Source organism: Heterocephalus glaber, unplaced genomic scaffold, assembly GCF_053883595.1.
Source record: "Heterocephalus glaber isolate CG9 unplaced genomic scaffold, H.glaber_assembly_v1.0 deba00001428, whole genome shotgun sequence".
Classification (NCBI taxonomy): domain Eukaryota; kingdom Metazoa; phylum Chordata; class Mammalia; order Rodentia; family Bathyergidae; genus Heterocephalus; species Heterocephalus glaber.
Window position 1 is genome coordinate 20,989,831 of NW_028258293.1, and position 19,267 is coordinate 21,009,097.

At 43.4% G+C, this 19,267-nt stretch overlaps 2 protein-coding genes across 3 annotated transcripts; both read left to right on the plus strand.

Moving 5' to 3' along the window:
* The first annotated feature begins 5,405 nt into the window (after positions 1-5,405).
* On the plus strand, positions 5,406-8,526 carry Ascl3 (achaete-scute family bHLH transcription factor 3). Its single transcript, XM_004851394.3, has one exon. The coding sequence runs from the start codon at positions 6,094-6,096 to the stop codon at positions 6,637-6,639; it is 546 nt and encodes a 181-aa protein (XP_004851451.2). The 5' UTR covers positions 5,406-6,093; the 3' UTR covers positions 6,640-8,526.
* A 627-nt stretch (positions 8,527-9,153) lies between these two features.
* Positions 9,154-19,244, plus strand: CUNH11orf16 (chromosome unknown C11orf16 homolog). Of its 2 annotated transcripts, none has more exons than XM_004851391.4 (7): positions 9,154-9,307; positions 9,887-10,074; positions 11,679-11,835; positions 13,384-13,618; positions 14,362-15,006; positions 18,183-18,395; positions 19,057-19,244. In XM_004851391.4, the coding sequence occupies exons 2-7, from the start codon at positions 9,932-9,934 to the stop codon at positions 19,134-19,136; spliced, it is 1,473 nt and encodes a 490-aa protein (XP_004851448.2). In that variant the 5' UTR covers positions 9,154-9,307; positions 9,887-9,931; the 3' UTR covers positions 19,137-19,244. The 2 variants fall into 2 exon arrangements, with proteins under 2 accessions (XP_004851448.2, XP_004851450.1); XM_004851393.4 differs by having other exon boundaries at positions 18,913-19,138.
* The last annotated feature ends 23 nt before the right edge of the window (positions 19,245-19,267 follow it).

Genomic DNA, 19,267 nt, shown 5'->3' on the forward strand with positions numbered 1-19,267 from the left:
AATTTTTTAAAAAGCTCAAAGAGTGTAGCTTAGCACTCCCTGAGATCAAGCCTCAGTACCATCAAGAAAAAAGAATTTTGGTTCAACTTTGATCAAATTGGATTTATCCCAGGCATACAAGGCTACTTCAACATTAGAAAATAATATAATTATTACATCTAAAGAAGCAAATCAGATGATCATCAGTCCACATGCAGTCATGACAAAAAACAAAAGCAACTCCCAGCAAACTAGGAATATAAGGGAACTTCCTCAACCAGTACTGCAAAGATCTACAGCTAACATATTTAACAACGAGAAACTAGAAGCTTTCTCACTAAGATCAAGAACAAAGCAAACGTCCTCTTTCACCGCTCCTTTTCAATATCACACTGGAAGTTCTAGCTAATGCAGTAAGACATGAACAAGATAAAAGTTATAAAGATTGGGAAGGAAATAAAACTTCCTCTTTTTTACAAGTGATATGATCGTCTATATAGAAAACCCAAAAGAATCAACAACAACAAAAACACCTGAAATAAATTATTATAGCATGGCTGCAGGATATAAGACTAATATATAGAAGTTAATTGCTTTTCCATATACAAGCAATGAAGAAGTGGAATTTGAAATTTAAAAACAATATCATTTATAGTAATATCCCAAAGATGAAATTTTAAGTATAACGTAACAAAATATTTATAAAATCTATATGAGAAAAATTAGAAAACTCATAAGAAAAGAATGAAATAAAAAAGATTCCATACTCATGGATAGTAAGGCTTGGTATAGTCGAGATGTCTGTTCTTTCCAAATTTATTTATAGATTAAATGCAATCCCAATCAAAATCCCAGAAAATTATTTTGTGGATATTGAAAAATTAATTCTAAAGTTTATATGGAAAGGTTAAAGTTCCAGAATAGCCAACATAACATTAAAGGAGAAACACAAATCCAGAGGACTGACACTACCTAACTTTAAGACTTATTGTGAAGACATAATAGACATCAGTGTAACGGCATGGAGAGCCCAGAAATAGACCCACATAAATACATTCCATTGATCTTTGACAAAGGAGCAAAAGCAATCTAATGGAGAAAAGATAGTTGTATTAGTCAATTTTCTGTCACTGGGACAAAATAACCCAACACTCACAACTTAAAGGAGAAGTTTATTTGGCTCATGGTTTCCAGTGGATTCATTCCAAAGTCAGCTGGCTTCAAGGCAAAAATGGATGATAGGAGGGCATGGTGGAAGAAAAGTGTTCAACTCACAGCCAGGAAAAAGGGGGCAATGAGAGACAGAGCGAGCAGAAACTGGGGATAAGAATACGTGACCCTCTTCCCACCAGGCCCCAACCCCTAAACAGCACATTCAGCTATGAACTCATCAATGGGTTAATCCACTGATATATATAGCAGTCCCGTGATCCAATCCAAAAGCCCCACCTCTGAACACATGAGACTCTGAGGGACATTTTAGATCTAAACCATAATAAGTCTTTTCTTTTTTTCTTGTTTTGTGGCGCTAAGGATCAAGCCTTGTGCATACTAGGCAAGCACTCTGTCACTGAACTACATCCCCAGCTCAAAATCATCTTTAACAAATGGTGCTGGAACAAACAACTGAATATCCATAAATAAAAAAATAGACAATAGACCCTCCACAAAAATAACAAAATAGATCATAAACCTACATATAAAATGCAGAACTATAAAATTTCTAAAACATAGCATTGGAGAAAATCAAGGTGGTATTGACTTTTGATATATAATACCAAAAACATGGTTCTTGAAAGAAAGAATTGTCAAGCTGGATTTTAATTAAAATTTCTCCAGAAGCTAGGGAGGAATGGAGGGGTTGAAGGGAGGGCTGGGCAAGGGTGAAAAATAAGAACCAAGAGAGACTATGTAAAGGTGCAAATTTCCAATGATGAATATCATTATATTGTATACCTAAAATGTACCAATGATTAGAATGAATAATCGATAATGCAAAATAGGAAGAAAAGGTCCAAAGGGGTAGGGGTAGTGGGAGGGGCAGGGGAAAGGAAAGAAGGGAAAGGAAAAATGCTGAGAAATGGAAAAAATGGAAATAAAGTCTTTGTAAATAGGGAAGGGTGGAGGGGATGAAGGGAGGGCTAGGAATGGGGGAAAAATAAAAACCAAGATGCATTATGTAAAGGTACAATTCCCAATGAGAAATGTAATTGTGTTGTATACCTACAATGTACCAATAAAAGAATTTAATAAAGTGCAAAAAAAAAAAAACTTCTCCAGAAGATATTGTCAAGAGAATTAGAAGATAAGCCATAGACCAGGAAAAAAAATTTGTAGAAGATATGTTTGATAAAAGATATTTAGTACTTGACAATAAGAAAACAAAAAAATCCAATTTAAAAATGGGCAAAAGTTCTAAACAGGTATCACCAGAGAAAATACAGTGAGCAAATAAGCATATTTAAAAGTTGTTCCTTCCATATATTTCACCAGGGCAATGCAAATTAAAATAATGAGATGAGACTTCACCCCTATTAAAATGGCCAAAATCTAGAACACTGACAACTTGGAATGCTCATAGACAGAGCAACAGGAATTTAGGTTTAGTGATGGTGGGACTGTAAAATGATACAACTTTGGGTAAGAGTTTAGCAGTTTCTTACAGAACTAAATACACTATAGGATTCAGCAATTGTGTTTATTAGTAATTACCCAAATCAGTGGAAATCTTATGTCCACACAAAAACCTGCTCATGGATGTTGATAGAACCTTTATTTATAATTGCCCAAATTTGGACGCAGCCAAAATTTCTTTTAGTAGATGAATAAATTGTAGTGCATCCACACAATGGAACACTATTCAGTCCTAAAAACAAATGAGCTTTCAAGCCATGAAAAGATATGAAAGAATTTTAAATGCTTATCACTAAGTGAAATAACCCAGTCTTAAAAGGCTACACACTAAATGGTTCCAATTACATGATATTCTGGAAAAGGCAAAAACCATAGTGACAGTATAAAGATCAGTGGTTGCTAGGGGTTATGAGAAGGGAGAGATGAACAGGCAGTGCAGAGAATGTTTAGAGCCCTGAAACTGCTCTATATGATACACTACCGATAGATATAGGCCATTATACATTTGTCCAAACCCATAGAATGTAAACATATAACACCAAGGGTGAAGCCTAATGGAAACTAAGGACTTTGGGTAATGATGCTGTGTCATTGTAGATTCATTAATTGTAACAAAGTTACCGCTTCCGGACAGCATGTTGATAGTGGAGAGGGGCTATACACAGGGACTCTTTCTGCTCAATTTTGCTATGAACCTAAAACTACCCTAAAAAATAAAGTCTACTTAAGAGGAAAAAAAATAAAATGGATATTTTAAAAAGATATAAATTCATATTGACCTTCCTCATTCTGGCCTAAATATCTATTTCTAAAAGAATATTGATCAGTATTTTTGTACATTATGAGACTATTATGTAAAGATATTCTCCATAATAATTTTGATATAAAATCATTTAATTCAGAGGAATGGGGGCAATCTTTAAACAAAAATATGTGTTACAACTGTCCAATTGTGTAAGCAAATCTTTCTCTTTAGTATTATGTGTTGTCATATCGACACATTAGCTAGAAAAAACCCGCTAAACCAGAACCAAGTAGTTCTGTTTAACTGTAAGCTGCTTTGCATATTGTCACTAAAAGACCTCCTATAAATCAGATTAAGTCTGACTCAGCCCGAAATACAGCATCTTGAATGACAAAACTCAGGTAAGAGACACTTCTCAAAAATGGCCAGTGGGAGAGGAATAAAAACATGATTTTTAAGAAAATCCCTAGGCTCAGTGATAAATGGTAAATTTTATCAATAATCTGATTATTCCATTACCTTAAATATCAGTTATCACGCTATAATGAAAGATACAGATTCCACTGGTGATTAAATCACCTGGAGGAATGGGACGCATTTTTGGTTTGGAAGTTCAGGACCTCCAGGTTCTGGCTCCTGCTCTGCTACTCGCTTGGCATGGGAGAAGAGGGTTTCTCAGCTTCCCCCCACCTCTACCACTCCATAATTCAACTATGTGTGCAGTAGAAGCTTTTTGGTTTTGACATGCCACATATATTTCTTAATGTATTAAAGTAGAAGCTTTTATGCTCAATAGAGTATCAAGAATCTCTTAGGATTTTATTATCAAGACATCATTATTTCTCAGAAGAGCTCTGAGATAGAAACCTGAGATTTTCCCAAGGTGAATGTATTAGCCGTGCATACATCTAGGACCTCAGAGACCTAGCACTAACAATGTGTGTTGCTTCTTTTAAAATTGTTCTCAGTTCCTAACAAACACATATCTAGACTCCATTAAGCTTCCTATCTTGATTATCTTCATTGCTGCAATTTTTTCCATTCTCTAACTCTGTTGTTTTATGGCTACATTTTCCTTCTTTGAATAAATATAACATGACCATCTTTAAATGCTACTACATTGATTGGTGGACTTACTGGAAAGGCCTAGTAGAAAAAGTTGCTTATCATTGTGTCTCCGGAGACACCATGCTCTTTTTCCAAAAGTTATGCAATCTTGTTAAAACCTAAAATCGTAATTTCCTGTGGCATATACACATTACTCAGATTTCATCTGGGTCATGATTTACAATATTATTTAAGTTATCTTCCAGGTGAAAATCATACCCAAAATTATAGTTTTGCATTATTGATTTTGATGCCATCTGCTTTATTTTTGGGGAACCTGTTGTTAATCAAGTCCAGCTTGTTAGCTGTAGGTGAAAATAAAGCTGTCATTAAAAATGCAGTAGTGCAGGCTCTATGTCCATCTGCCATCATTTTGCAGCCTCCGCTATACGTGTCCCCTTATCTCTTACCCTTTGGAATTCCTGGCTTGGGAATTTCCTAACTAGTTTCTCTCAGCAACTTTCCTTTTGACAGAAACTTGGCTAGTTTTTAATCTCCTACAGATTTTTGTTTTATGTTAGTTATTTTAGGTCATTTTGACAGCAATTTGGAATCTCTCATTCCTGATTCTCTCTGTTTGATTTTTAATTACTTCTGTCCCACTTATCTTTTCCTCCCCTGCCCCTTTGTAGGAAGAGCTTTTCCTGGCATTGACTCCTTCTCCAGCCCGACTCCCTATGACTCATAACCCTCCCCACTCCTCACCCTCATCCCCCACGCCCTGCAGATTTTCTGTTTCTATATTTCTTGTCATTTCAGCAGCCACACTCAGGCTTTTACACAAAAATTGGAACACACTTGAGTTCTGATCTTGGAGTCCACACCTCCCAGGATATAGCAGAACCTGCAAAGTTCTTGCTGTGCTGAGATAGAGAAACCAGGGCCAGCACGACCTAATCTTGCCCATAAATTCAGACTACTTTTGGGAGTATTTGTTTTGCCTCTTTTTTATTAACTGCTACTATGTTTAAAGAACCCCTCAGAGAACAACCCCTCACTCCTAAAGATATTAGGAGGAAAAAAACCCCAAAACCTTGAGAGATTAGCAGAAAGCTACATATCCTTATTTTATGGAGATCCACAGTTAGACTTCAAATTGCTTTTCCTTTTCCATTTTAGATGTGTTCTTCAGATCTCAACAAACTGATCAATATTTTTATTCTCCAGTGTTAGGAAAAATAGAAACCACGTTTTCTATAAGGTACTGAGAAAGGGATGCTACTACACAAGTATCCATCTGTGAAGAAAGGAAAGAGAAAAAGAACTGTTTGTGCCATATATATATTTTTTTTAAAAAATTTAATCTTCACAACTGCCCTGTAGGATTGTTAATATCTCAAGTGGATATAAGAAACAGCTGAGGCTCGCAGAGGTTAAGAAATTTGCCTAAGGTCACAGAGCAAGGAAAGAGTAAAGCCAAGACTGAAATCTATCTGAAAAAAAAAAAAATCCTCCTCTACACACAGGCTATTATATGTAACCCACTCTACTTTTTTGAAACAAGCTCAGAAACTAGTCATCAAAGCATAAAGTCTTTAAAGTGTTGATCTCTAAGAAAGAAGATCATACCTACTCTCTTGATCTGGCCAAATTAATGAACTTGGTTATATTTCCAGGTTAAAAAGGAAATGATGGACAATAGAAGCCACTCTAATCCTCCAGACACATTTCCTGTCTTCTCTGATTCTGCCCACTTGCCACTACCCAGGTCCTTCTATCTGGACCCCATGGTCACTTTCCACTTGTACCCTGAGGCCCAGGTGCCATCTGCTTACTCTGAAGAGCTGCCATTGTTGCCTTTTCCCAGTGACTCCCTGATCATGGAAAATTATGGTGAACCCTACCCCTTCCCTTTCCCAATGCCTTACCCAAATTTCAGAAGATGCGAATACTCCTATGGGCCAGCCTTCATCAGGAAACGGAATGAGCGGGAAAGGCAGAGAGTAAAGTGTGTCAACGAAGGCTATGCCCAGCTCCGACATCATCTGCCAGAGGAGTATTTGGAGAAGCGACTCAGCAAAGTGGAAACTCTCCGAGCTGCAATCAAATACATTAACTACCTGCAATCTCTTCTGTACCCTGATAAGGCTGAGACCAAGAATAACCCTGGGAAAGGCTCTTCCCTAATGGCAACTTCCAGCTGCCATGCTGACCCTATTTTTAGAATTGTTTGAGTCAGTATTTCCAACAGAAAGAAATAATTTCACAAAATGAGGGGACAGGTGTGAGAAGCTGCCAAAAAAGCACAAAAAGTCTGACAAACGACTACATGATCCTTGTCCTGTACTTTGTAATCACTTCTTGCTAAGTGATCACAATGGACCTCCCTTGATTTGTCAAAATTACAGTTGCAGAGAAACCATGATGAGAAGGCATCTTAACAAATGTAGTTCACAAAACTTTATTGTTGTTTGAAATTATTTCAGACTCATCTTTGTCCTGTATCTAGACTTCCTTAGCCTGCTTTGTACAGGACTTCAGAAGGCAGACTGCAGATTCTGCCTCAATGTGAAGTATTCCTGTACCTCTTCCTCCTATGTCCTGGTTCTTTGTCTACAAAATAAGAAAAACAACAACTCACCATATGTTTATTATGAGTATTAACTGTGCCTGACACCTAATAAGTATCCATTACCATTTTGGATCATCATGTTTATTGTTAAGAACACTTTGAGCATCCAGACCTTTCCTCACCCCTGGGAAGGAGAATCTGCCTTCACCATTGCTCTTTTTCTATTCCCATGGCTCGCTTCGGCTCTTCTTGACCCTTAACTCCCAGGTCCCATCTGTCACCAAGCCTAGCCAGGAACTCCCTCATACTGTCTGTCACACTCATCTCCACTGTTTTGTTTCTGTGAGGTCTTTCTCAGCTTCCTATCTCAGCCATTACTTGCACCTTTATATATATATTTTTCTTATACTTCCCCTCCTGCTATCCTTACACACTTCACACACCTGGCACTGTCTTTTCAGTACACTGCAAGGTCCTTAAAGCCAGATACCATTCATCCCATATTCCTTGTACCCTGCAAAAAGCCTCAGTTTGGGTAGGTATCAGTAAACATATCCGTGGTTACTGTTTTCCTGTTCCAATCTCATTACCTTGTGTCCGGGTCATTGTTAACCATCTCCTTCTGGCCTCTTGAGCTCTGTTTTCCATTGGCTCCACTCTCACGCTGATGTTCCTTTAAAGCATTTCAGCTTACTGAGTCTTTTCACACTGCCTGATGACCTCCTTTTGACTATTATGTTGTTTAAATTTATCTACTCACTTTTTAAAGCTCCCTACAAACTGTCCTCATCCCAAATAGACACCCCTAGATTTTCCCAGGATACCCAATACCCCCCAAAGAAACTTAGTCTTGCAAATGCATCATTCTATCTGTGCTCTTGCTTTCTTCTTTTCTTTCTCTCTCTCTCTGGTTTTTTTTTGTTGTTGTTGTTAGTGGGAATTGAACTCAGGACCTTGCACTCGCCAGGCAGCTGCAACACCACTGAGCTACATCCCCGGCCCTCTTTGCTCTTGTGTTCTACCTAAACAGGAATATTCTGTTTTTCCCTTCCACCACTGGCTTATTCAGGAATCATTCTCTCTTTGCCAGATTTCCTTAGTCTTTCTTAGATTCTGAATTTGTGTACCAAGTAACTAATCCATTAAGGTTTATGGCACCATTGCTCTGCTGACTACAAGGTTATGCTCTATGAGGAAAGTCAGCACCTAAGGTGCTTTCATTGCAAGAAAGGGAAAACACAATCCAAGTCGGCATAACCAATAAAGGAAATGTATTGCCTCATGTAACTGGAAGACTCACAGCTATTGCCAACAATCTGTTTTCCCTCGGCCTGTTTTCTTTAGGTCTATCTTCTCTGGCTTTCTCTGGAAATAGTTTTGTGTTCCAAAAAGGCTATCAGAATCTCTCAGAATTATATGCCTTCTTATTTATGCATAGGAGGCAAGAGAAAGTCAATAAGTCCGAGTTCCCAGCAAAAGCCTCAAGGTTCATTTTGACTGGAGAAGCCTAGAAACATATCATGTGAAAGGAACCCCTGATTCACACACGTTCCACCACTGGACCTGGAGGTACAGCCAGCCTCTCTATCCACATGATGCACAGGCATAGGAACTGGTGGAAAGGATGTATCAGAGACACCCACAAATGTCCCTGCATACTTTTTTGGTATTCTCCGCATGCACAATGACTGTCATATCCTCAAAATACCAGCCTCTATGGGTGTTCAAATAAGAGCAAAGTCCAGACTTCTGTTCCTTTGGCCACACTGTCCACTCCCTGCCCTCCTATTGGTCACCACACCTCTGCTCCTCAGCAGAGTCCAGTCTGCTTCAGACAAATTGTTTTAAACCATGGGCAAATTCTCTTAGAGTCCCTAGGCCTGCCATGGCTCCTCTGTCCCCAGCTGGCCTCATGGCTGCACAGGGTGGAGGCAGAGTCACAGCCCTGAGTCTCTGGAGGAGTCACTTGCCCCCACACACAGGGCTCCCTTGGGATCCATGAGGCTTCCCTCCATCAGTGGCTGACTCTGCTTACAGTAGGGAAACCTCAGCTTTGGGGAACTGAGGGTACACTAGCCTTTACTCTCTCCCTACACCACAACCACCACCACCACCAAAAAAAAAAAAAAAAAAAAAACAATACTTCTCTCCCCTGTGCTCCCAAGTCTCCCAAGGCCTCCTGGCACCCCTCTGCACATGCTCAGTGTTCCCAGGGGCCCACAGTGTTCCCAGCTGGCTTGCATCCATGGACTTGCTTGGCAACCAAGAGTCAGTTGGGCTGAGGCCCTGAGCTCCAACTGTCAGAAGGGGCCAGAGGCTGAGGAGTGGAGGTAGGCTTCATGGCTGTGGGTGAGTCTCTTTGGGGTCAGACCTGTGGACCTGGCAGGGCAGAGCCTAACAAGGGGCTGGTGGGCTAGGGCAGCCAAGTTTGATCATGGGCCGTGGGTGGCCTCTGTCACCTCTGAGCAGGTTGACGGATGCAATGGGCCTGAGGTCTCAGCTAAGTCTGGGCCAGAGTTAGTCCTGTGGGTGGCCAAGTTAGAAGGGGAAGTTTGTCATCAGGCTTACCCTCAGGAGCCCCTCCCCCTAGGGAGGAAGAAGGAGGAAAACCCCAGGGGATCTTGAGCTACTAATCCACAGGCATGGCCTCCCAAGCTGCAGCTGAGCCACAGAAGTTAAATAACCAACCAAGAGGCTGTGACGAAGTGGGATTTCTCTAAAATCACAGCTCCTGCTCCTCCCATTCCTCCCCTGAGCAGAAGTTCCTGAGGCAGATGATCCAACGGGGTCTCTGGGTGTCTGTGGAGCAGGTAGGGTGGTGCCAGGATGTAGCTGGCCCAGAAGTGGCCCACGCAGGCTCTCTCTGCTGGGCTGTAACTGGACTCAAGTAATGATGGTGCTTGTTCCAGGTGGTGTCTTTCTCTGAAGGCCGCACAATCCTCCTGCGGCCCACAATGCCTTTGCCGAAGTACTGCAGCGTGGCCACAACCCTGCAGGCCCCTGGCTGGGGCTGTGCTGCCCTACTGGGGGACCTCTCCTTCGCCTGCCCCTTTGCTCACAGAGCACCTGGGCTCCCCAGGCTCCATGTTCTCACCAGGTACTGGCCTCACCCCTCTTCAGGGAATGGTGCACTCCAAGAAGGAGAGAACTTTATTTCTGGCCTGGAATTTGCATGGGGTAAAGTCTCTTATTCCTGCTTACACGGTACTCCCAGTGACCTCTAGTGACAGGGCTTTGGTTCCTCTTTTAGCAGACCCGCAGCTATGGCAGTTGAGAGAAAGCAGTCAGTCAGGAGCAGTTAAAAGATTTCCAGCTCATCTTACCTTCAACTGTGAGACTTGGAGGGCCAACATACGAGAAATTAGGGTTGTTACTACAGTCAACTAAGCTGAGGTTTCCAGGTCCCTCTTTAGGTTCCCTCAGAAATCGTCCCATATGCATTTTAGCTGTCATCAGGGTTGGGGTTTGTGAGGTCCCTGTCATAGGGAAGGAGGGAGGAAAATTCAATCATATATTGAACTACTTATACTCCAGATGTTTTCCATATATTTTCAGCTGAGTCATAATTCAGCACAGAAGTTAAGCAAGTGTACAGCCAAACAGCCTTCCTTCTAAAATCCTAACCCTATATAACAGTTAAAAGTCCTCAACTCTCCAGGATTTTCTTGAATAGTATCCTCAGTCAGGTGTCTAAAGTACAACCGAAAGAGGGCAAAGGACACAAAGTATAAATAACTCAAAGACGAAAATAAAGATGGATAATAAAAAACCAGGAGATAGACCTTTTGTAAATGGGAAGAGAATCTAGAGATGGATGGGGAAGAGAGAGGAGGAGAAGGGAAAGGGGAAGTAAAAGGGATTAAGATGCCAATGTACATGTACCAGCTCCCCAAGACAAATGTATTCATTGTGTATTGCAATCATGTACTAACAAAAAGGAGGGCAAAGGAACCTCAGCCTACAGCAGATGCAAATTTTGTTTAAATTCTAGGAATCACTTTTGTGTTACTCAGTTCAGTTTGCATGGGTTAGGGACAGGTCAGCCTGGATGGTTTTTAATCGCTCCCTTTCTTGATCAGCCTGTTTGATCCATTCTATTCAAGGCCAAGTTAAGCATCTTTTTTCAGGCTTGACCATGAAACACCTTCTTCAAAAACACAAATATCCACTCTTCAACTCTCTGAGGCCAGCTGGCCCTGCCTGCATACTTCCCCAGACCAGGCCTCTCCTTTTCCTGCCCACAGTTTCATACCCAGCTCCTCTGTGCTGCCCCTTCTCCATCCCTTGGCCCCTGCAGTGCCACTGGCCTTGCAATTTTGCTCTTTTGGCTCCAGGGTCCACATGGTCCAGGATAAGGCCGCGGATCCATGTATACTGGCACTTTAGGACTCACTTCCTGGCACTCTCTCCTGGTCTATCCTTTAATCCCAAACAAGCATTAATTAACTTGAAGGCTATCATGTTTTGGTTCTCAACCCAAAAATGTTGGTTTCCTTCACTGTCCTCACCTTCTGACCTCCCAAAAGTTTACCTTATTTTACCAGAAGTGACACGTTGCCACTTTCCCCATGGATTTCTGTCCCATATCCCACTGAATGTCATTCACAAGTGATGGTGCTTCTCAGACCTAACTGTGAAATGTGTGTATTGATTTTTTTGGGGTTTTAGTGTTTGCCTGTAATTTTGTTTGCTTTTTTCCAGGAATTCTTCGAATCACCCATCTCTCCACATTGCTGACCCAGCCTGGCAGGGCCCGGGCTGGCTGGGAAGAGTTAGAGATCCTGCTAACACCTGGGTCCTGGCAAGGAGGGAACCAGATGGCTTTTATTACCGGGCTCAGATAAAGGCTGCTCCAGAGGCGAGTCCCTAACTCCCAGCATCCTCTGGGAGCCCCTGTTACACATGATTTGCCTTAGTTATGTGTGACCAGCAGTTTGGTTTCTTGGATAAGCACAGATCTGCCATACCCAGATTATAGAAGTGAGCAGGTAACATCAGTGAGTATATTAGTTTGCTCAGACTACACAACAAAGTATCACAACCTGAGTGGCTAAAACAGCAGAAATGTATTGTCTCACATCTCCTGAGGCTAGAAGTCCAGGTATTGGCAGGGTTGGTTCTAAGGGCTCTGAGGAGGAATTTGTTCCATGCCTTCTCTCTTAGCCTCCAGTGTTTGCTGGCAATGTTCTTAGCTCCTCTTAGCATCGCCTAATCTCTGGCTTTGACTTCCCTGTGATTGTGTGTCTGTCCAAACTTTTCCTTTTTATAAGGATATCAATTATATTGGATTAGGGGCCTGCCGTACTCATTATGACCTCCTTAGCTAATTATACCTGCAGTGACCCTGTTCCCAAGTGAAGTTACATTCTGAGTTCTGGGGGGGTAGGACCTCAACAGGTGAATTTGGTGGGAAGGAAGACACAATTCAACCCAGAGTGTTCAGGTAAATCCAGTGTGTTGGATTATGGATAACAGCCTAAAAGAAAGGGCAAAATGTGCCTGCCCACATGCACGTGAGCTTGCTCTGCAGAGATGTTTGCTCCTGGCGCACCAGGAGCCTGGGCTGGGCTTTACTTTGGGGGCTACTTACTTCTTTGGGACTTTTCAGAATCAGACTTCGTGAATGTGGTTCAGTGGAGGGAAGACTAATATGAATTCCCCAAAATAAAACAAAAACAGAATCATGGAATTTCCAACCAAAAGTAATTTTGTCATTTTTGAGGAAAAGGTGAATTCAAATTAAATGTTAGCAGAGGTTTGCTCAAATATAGATCTTGTTGTCCATCTAGTGATTTATTAGAAATGTTTGTAACTTGACTTTCTCTTCAGGTCCTGAGTACTCAAACAACTTCTACTTTTATTTAGTTTAAGTGCTTCTTCTCTTGCATGCTATTCATTTACTCAGCTAAACCTTCCTTCTCTAATTATAAAGACAGATCGTGGGCTGCCCTAAGGCCACAATAACTCCTTATCCATGTTGGCCAGGTAGATGAATAAAAACCCATCCCTGGTTGGTCCTGGACATGGGAACGACACTTCTTGGTGGTGTTTGGAGGAAGGGCATGAGTGGGAGAAAGATCCAGAGGACCTAGGCTACTGTTGGGAATTGCAGGCCAAAAATTTGGTAGGAGGAAAGAAAAACAGGAAAAGGAGGAGAATGGAAAGGGAAAGACAGACTGTGATGAACAAAGCTGCCCATGGCAAGATGAGGTAGAGGGAATAGCAACAGCCCCGCTTGTCTCCACTCTAGTTAGCTCCGAGCAGCACCTGCTCCTGTCTCTTCTCTGCAGGGTCCTCACCCTTTGTAAGGAAGCCCCAGGGCCTGGTTCTGGGGCATCAGAGGGAATCCAGCCATTCCCTGTTTTCCTTTCTAAGACCGAATTTTATTCTGTGTTCTTCTCCACAGCTGGAGAGTCAGAGGGTCCTGCTTGTGGAATTTGAGTCTCCCCTTTTCACAGGCCCCAAGCTGCCAGCCCAGAGGCAGAGTGTGGTCTCAGAAGAAGATGTTATTCAGCTCTCACCATTTGTGGAATATTCACTGCGACCTGGGGACAAGGTGCTGGCAGCATGGGAACCAGGCCGACAGCGGTATGGTCCTGGCATTGTTCTCTTGGGCTCAGAGATTCGAGACAATCAGCCAGGTAAGGGAAGCTGCTCTGACCCATCAGTGTCCAGAGGGAGCCAGGATGGTGATCAGGCCAGAGCTTAGGGGTCTTTGAGCCATTAAAAAAAGAATTCTTATGTCCTCATTTGCTGCTTAACTCTGGGTACCAATAGATACATAATATCGTTTTTGTTTTTGTTTTTGTTTTGGCAGACAGGGTTGCTCTATGTAGTTCAGGCTGGCCTTGAACTTATTATGTAGCCTGAGTTGACCTCAAACTCACGTGATCCTCCTGCCTCAGCCTTCTAAATACTAGGATTACAGCCGTGTGCTACTGGGCTTGGCTCAACAATCATATCCTTCAGATTACAATTTTTTAATCAGGGAAAGTAACCTATAACTACCCTGTCTATGTTGGTTAGTTAAACCACGTATTTAGTTGGTGTTGCACCAGAACTTACCACTGCTCCTTCACCTGGCTCTCTAGGGAAGAACAGTCTTTTCATACAGGGCCAGTCTCCCCACTTGTACTTTACACGATGTTAGGAGGCTTCTACTGAGGGGGGGATTTTGGTTCTGTGTGAAAAACGGACCCCTCCAGCTCATCTTGTTGCCCAGGAGCCAGGGAGGCTGGTGGACCCTGTCAGGATGAGGGGGCTACTGCGGTACAAGGGAGAAGAGAGGAGAGCAGAGGGGCGCAGCTGAGGCCCTGCCTGTGGTGATAGTAGAATCCAAAGATGAGATAATTATAATAAGGTGTTGCCCTTTTCCATTTCATAGCATCAAAGGAGGAGGAAATTACTGTTCACTTCTGGAATGGCAAGACAGCTCAGGTGCCTCTAGGTGGGGTCAGGTGGGTGCCCCCCACTGTCTGGAAGAAGGCCATGGAGAGGCTGAGTAAGCCTCGCACCAGTGAGGACCCCAGTGCCCTCCTCTGTGCCCCTTGCTGCTCTCCGCTGGGGACAGTCACTGGAGGCATCACCAACAGGCTTCCTCCGGACACTGCATTCCTGTGCCCTCCCTGCCATCCCCAGGCCTGCTGCCAGCCGCTGTGCCAGGGCTACTGCTGTCCCCTGATGAGCCCCACCTGGTGGCCTCTCACTGGGACCTCAGATATCACGGCCAGAGAACTCCCGGTGTCAGAGCTGAAGCCCGCAGCACAGCTTTTGCCCCTAGAAGGTCCTAAAGAGGAGGCAGGGGCAGTGCGTGCATCCCTTGCTGTTTCTTCCTCTTCCTCCTCCTCCTCTTGTGAAGAAGATTTGGAGGAGAACCTGGAAATGGGCCTTCCCCAGACACTGATGGTGAACAGCGCAGTCAACACTGACCCCATCCTCCCCAAGAGGCCTTTGGCGCAGAGCGGCCCCCGCCAGCCGGAGTGGAGGTATTGGAAGAGGAACGGACAGGAGCCCCGTCCTGGAAAGCCAGGTAGGCCAAGGGTGAGGGCTTGTCGGCCCAGGAGGGGCTGCTGGCTTCACTTCTGTGTGTTCCTTAGGAATCTGCTGCACCTCCCCATTCAGTTGGCTTGGAGGTATTAATATTTGGAAGGCTGGTGTGGGAAGGGGATACTGAGAAGAGGAAGCGGTCAGTTTCCATTCAAGCTACAAATGAGAGCAAGGATTGGCTGAACTTTGTGCTAAGATTTACATTTAATACCTCTCTTTTTCTCTGGTCTACTGACTGAGCACTGCCATCGTCCACTTTTGCTCCCTGCCTTGTTCCTGGAGTCCTTGATTTGAACAGTTAAAATGCATCCAGGTGTTGATTAGTGTCATCTCCCTGAGAAGCACAGAAACTGGTCCTTAAATACTGGCCACCTGCCCACACTCTCCAGATGGGCACTTTAGTTAATGGGAAAAACTAACTAAAACTAAACTCCTCATTCTTTACAACTAGCAAGGAAGCAGCCACCTCCAAGCTTCTCTCCTTTGATCGAAGGCCTATGGGACATGCCTTGCTTGGGAGAAGCCTATTGATCAGTCCCTCACCCATCTGTGTAAATTCCCAGTGGTGCCTAGAAAGAGCAGGAGGCTGAGTCAGCTGGCAGAGCCAAGCAAAGAGGTGGCCTGAATACACCCAGACCTAGGCTAGATCCTGGGGGTCCAGGGTCACTGACAGGACATTCAGTGAAGGGCAGTGGAGGCAGTCATGCTGCGAACGCTAGGGACACCACTTCTAGGGCTTAAGGGTCTCACACCGGGACCCAACCTGAGTCCTTATTTGAAGCCACTGCCCTATTTCCAGGACAGCTAGGACTGCCCAGCACAAAATTTCAGGGTTGTCCCAGACTTTATTAGTCTTCAGTTCCAGAAAGTTGAAGGATTGTTTCTTTAATTGGGAACTTGGGTGATTTCTGTGGGCCCCTGGGCTTTGGCATGGGTTGGGTGGACATAAGCCTGCTGCAGTTGTATTTCACACAAGGGTTGCAGGGTTTCTCTGGCTTCCAAGGTGTGAGATCTTTCTCCAATCTCTGATTGGGAAACATTAGAGGGACAAGACCCTGTCTGTGGCCAGCTGAGCTCCTCTCTCCAGAAGGAAACTTTGTGTTGAAAATATAAAGTAGAGGGGAAAGACGTTGGTTATCTGTGAAATGGGTCCCGCTGATCTCATGGTCATAGGCTTGGCAGTGGCTATTTAGAAACAGCTGTTTCTTTTATTTTCTTTTTAAAAATTAATTTTATTCTATCCCTTCCCTACCTCAAGCCCCTTCCCTCCCTATGTACAAAAACTTTGTTTCCATTTTTCCTTCTATTTTCACTTTTTTCCTTGTCCATTCCTTCCTTCCTTTCTCCCTCCCTCCTCGTTCCTCCCTTCCCATTTGAACTTTCTAGAAACAGCTGTTTCTGAGATCTGCCTTTCCAACAAGTGATGATATAAAGAGAATTGTGCCCAAATTTAGTTTATTTTTTTATTTATTTTTGAGACAGAGTCTTGCTCTGTAATTCAAGCTGGCCTTGAACTCACTATGTAGCCCAGGCTGGCCTTGAACTTGTGGCAATCTTCCTGCCTCAGTCTCCCAAGTGCTGGGATTATGGCAAATCTAGTTTTCATGCTAACTTTTCCATAGTTTTCATGGCCTCCTGCTTCAGCACAGCCTGGAGATAGAAAAGTTGTACCAGTCCAAGAGAGAGGAGCCTGTGGGAGCAATTGAGACAGCATCAATCCCAGTGTGAGGCAGAGGAACAACAGGGGTAGCCAGGGCCCACGGTGGTCAAACATGGAGTTCCCACTGCTGCAGCTTGCTCCATAGCAATCTCTAAAGTGGTTCCAAACCCTGCTAAGTCCAAACAAATTGTCTCTGGCCCTAAGCATATGATACTCTAATCTCCACTGCCCAAAGCCACTTGGATCCACACTAGGTCATTTTCCCAACACTATATTTAAACAGATCCATTCCAAAGATTTTTCTCAATAAGTTCTGATGATTCAGAGAAATATGGTATCTTCAGGAACTGGATCTTTTGTGACACTCTAGGGAAAGTGTAATTCCAGGGGCTGACCCACAAGCATCACTGGGTGGGGTCCCAGACCATCCCCAGCCCTTGTTGAAGAGGCAGTACAGCCTGTCACAGCAAAGATAGAAGTACAGAAGGCCATGTGTGGACCGGGGATGGAAACAATGGCAAATGACAGCTTATTTTCTTATCTCCAGATTTCCTAGCCTTTTAAGGAAATGTGCTTTGTTTCTCCTAAATATGACTGGTATTTAGATGATAGTTCTGTCAAGTTCCGATGCTTGATAATCTTGAGCTCTGCCCCTCTAGGAGCCTCTTGCGTGTCCTTCTGCCCTGACAACTTTTAGTTCCTTTGAGACAGGGAGTGAGAGGCCACTGATCTTACTGCTAGGGAGTGTGGGCTGCTGGCCTTCATGGTCCCTTCTCACCCACCCTACGATGGGAACAGGATTCAATCTGTAGTTTTAAAGCAAATTTAAGGTATTCCTTCCAGTTTATGTATTTCCTGAGACAGGGCCTGGCTATGTAGTTCAGGCTGGCTTCAAATTCATGGGGATACTTCTGCCTCAGCCTCCCAAGTGCTGCGATTACAGGCATGCTCCACCACGCCCAGTGTACTCCTTTTTAAGATTGTTCCCCTATCCCTCAGAAGTCCCATTTTCTTCTTCTTTCATTTTTTTTTTTTTTGAGAGTGTCACCAAGTTACTAAGTTGCCCAGGTTGGGCTTGAATTTGCAATCTTCCCACCTCACCCTACCAAAGTGCTGGGGTTACAGTTATGCAGCACCATGTCTGGCCTGTTTTTCTTTAGCGTTTTAAAACTTGATTTTCCATCAGCATACTGTCTCACTGTGATCAGTATTAGACGTGTTCCTGATAACACTATGAAGGAGTGGAAGCTCCTTTGACTGGTGGGAGCTGGTTACTCTTCTAAGACTTAAATTTGGTTATCAGATAATAACATTTCCCAAAATGCACAATGGCCAGACAAGATCAATAAACCTTATTTCTCTTTAAAAATCAAAAGCAATGCTAGGAGTTTAGAGATACTTAAGAGATCAGTGAGCCTTGATATAGTTCTACTTGTTATCAAGACAAATTCCATCAAAATGGTGGGTGGCACATCCAATGTGACTGATTTTGGGTTTAGGAATAAAATGTCGCAGCATCCAGAAAGATGACAACAAACAAGAGAAAGTACAAACTGCAGTAGTGGGGACTACCAAGAAGCTAGCCCTGAAAGCAACCATGATGCCACTGCAGACCCTGCCAGAGGGAGCTGAATACAGAAAACTGGGTCCAGGTATCATAAGGCATCAGCAGGACAAAAATCTGCCCAACAGGAAAAGCCCTAAGGATCTAGGTAAGGCTGAGAAGGGGCTTAAGGGCTCCTTACATGGTTCTTAGGCCTTCTGGGGGTCACACTCCCTTTGAAAATGCTAAGGCCTGTGGTCTACTTTCCCAGAAATTTGCACATACCCACAGCTTCACATTTAATAAGATTTAGAGAACCCATGTTCAACAGAGGGTTCTTGGAGGGTGGATCTCTGTTTAAATGACCTTTTGCCTTTCGGTGCTGCATATGGGTCTGTTTTACAAGGCCCTCTGTCCATGGGAGTCTGTTCTTGTAGGAATGCTAACATAGCTCTATTTAACTTTGTTTTCATCACATAAAATACTGACACTTTCCCTAAGACTCACTATGTTCAAAATGGGATGATTCACCAGGCAAATAAACTGGGAGATGCAACAATATTAGTTGGTGGTGTGGCAGCTTAAAGTCTGAGACACATCAGTGACTTCTTCAAAATCAGTGATTTCTGATTCTTAATATTATAGTTAGCATAAGACTCTGAGGAATTTTTTTTTCCCTCTCACAGGAAATGAAAGGATAACAATAGTAAATATTTGAAGAAGGTTACATAGAGCGGCTGACATGGCCTTCAATGCAGAGGTAGCGCACACACCAGAGGTGAGAATCAAATAAACACCTACATCTTCACCCCTTTATGACCTCCCTGCAGATGAGCAGGAGGAAGGCAGCTGCAGGAGCTGGTGGCCCTGTCCCGGCAGTCCTTGCCAAGGGCTTGGTGAGACCACTTGACACCTCTCCCACAGAAGCCAGTGCGTGGTTGGCCAGCTGTGGGAAAATGTGTCCACGGCCTCTGCCATCTTTTCATAAAGCCTACAGTTGTACACGGGGATACTGTATTTCACCTCTTTTGGATACCAATA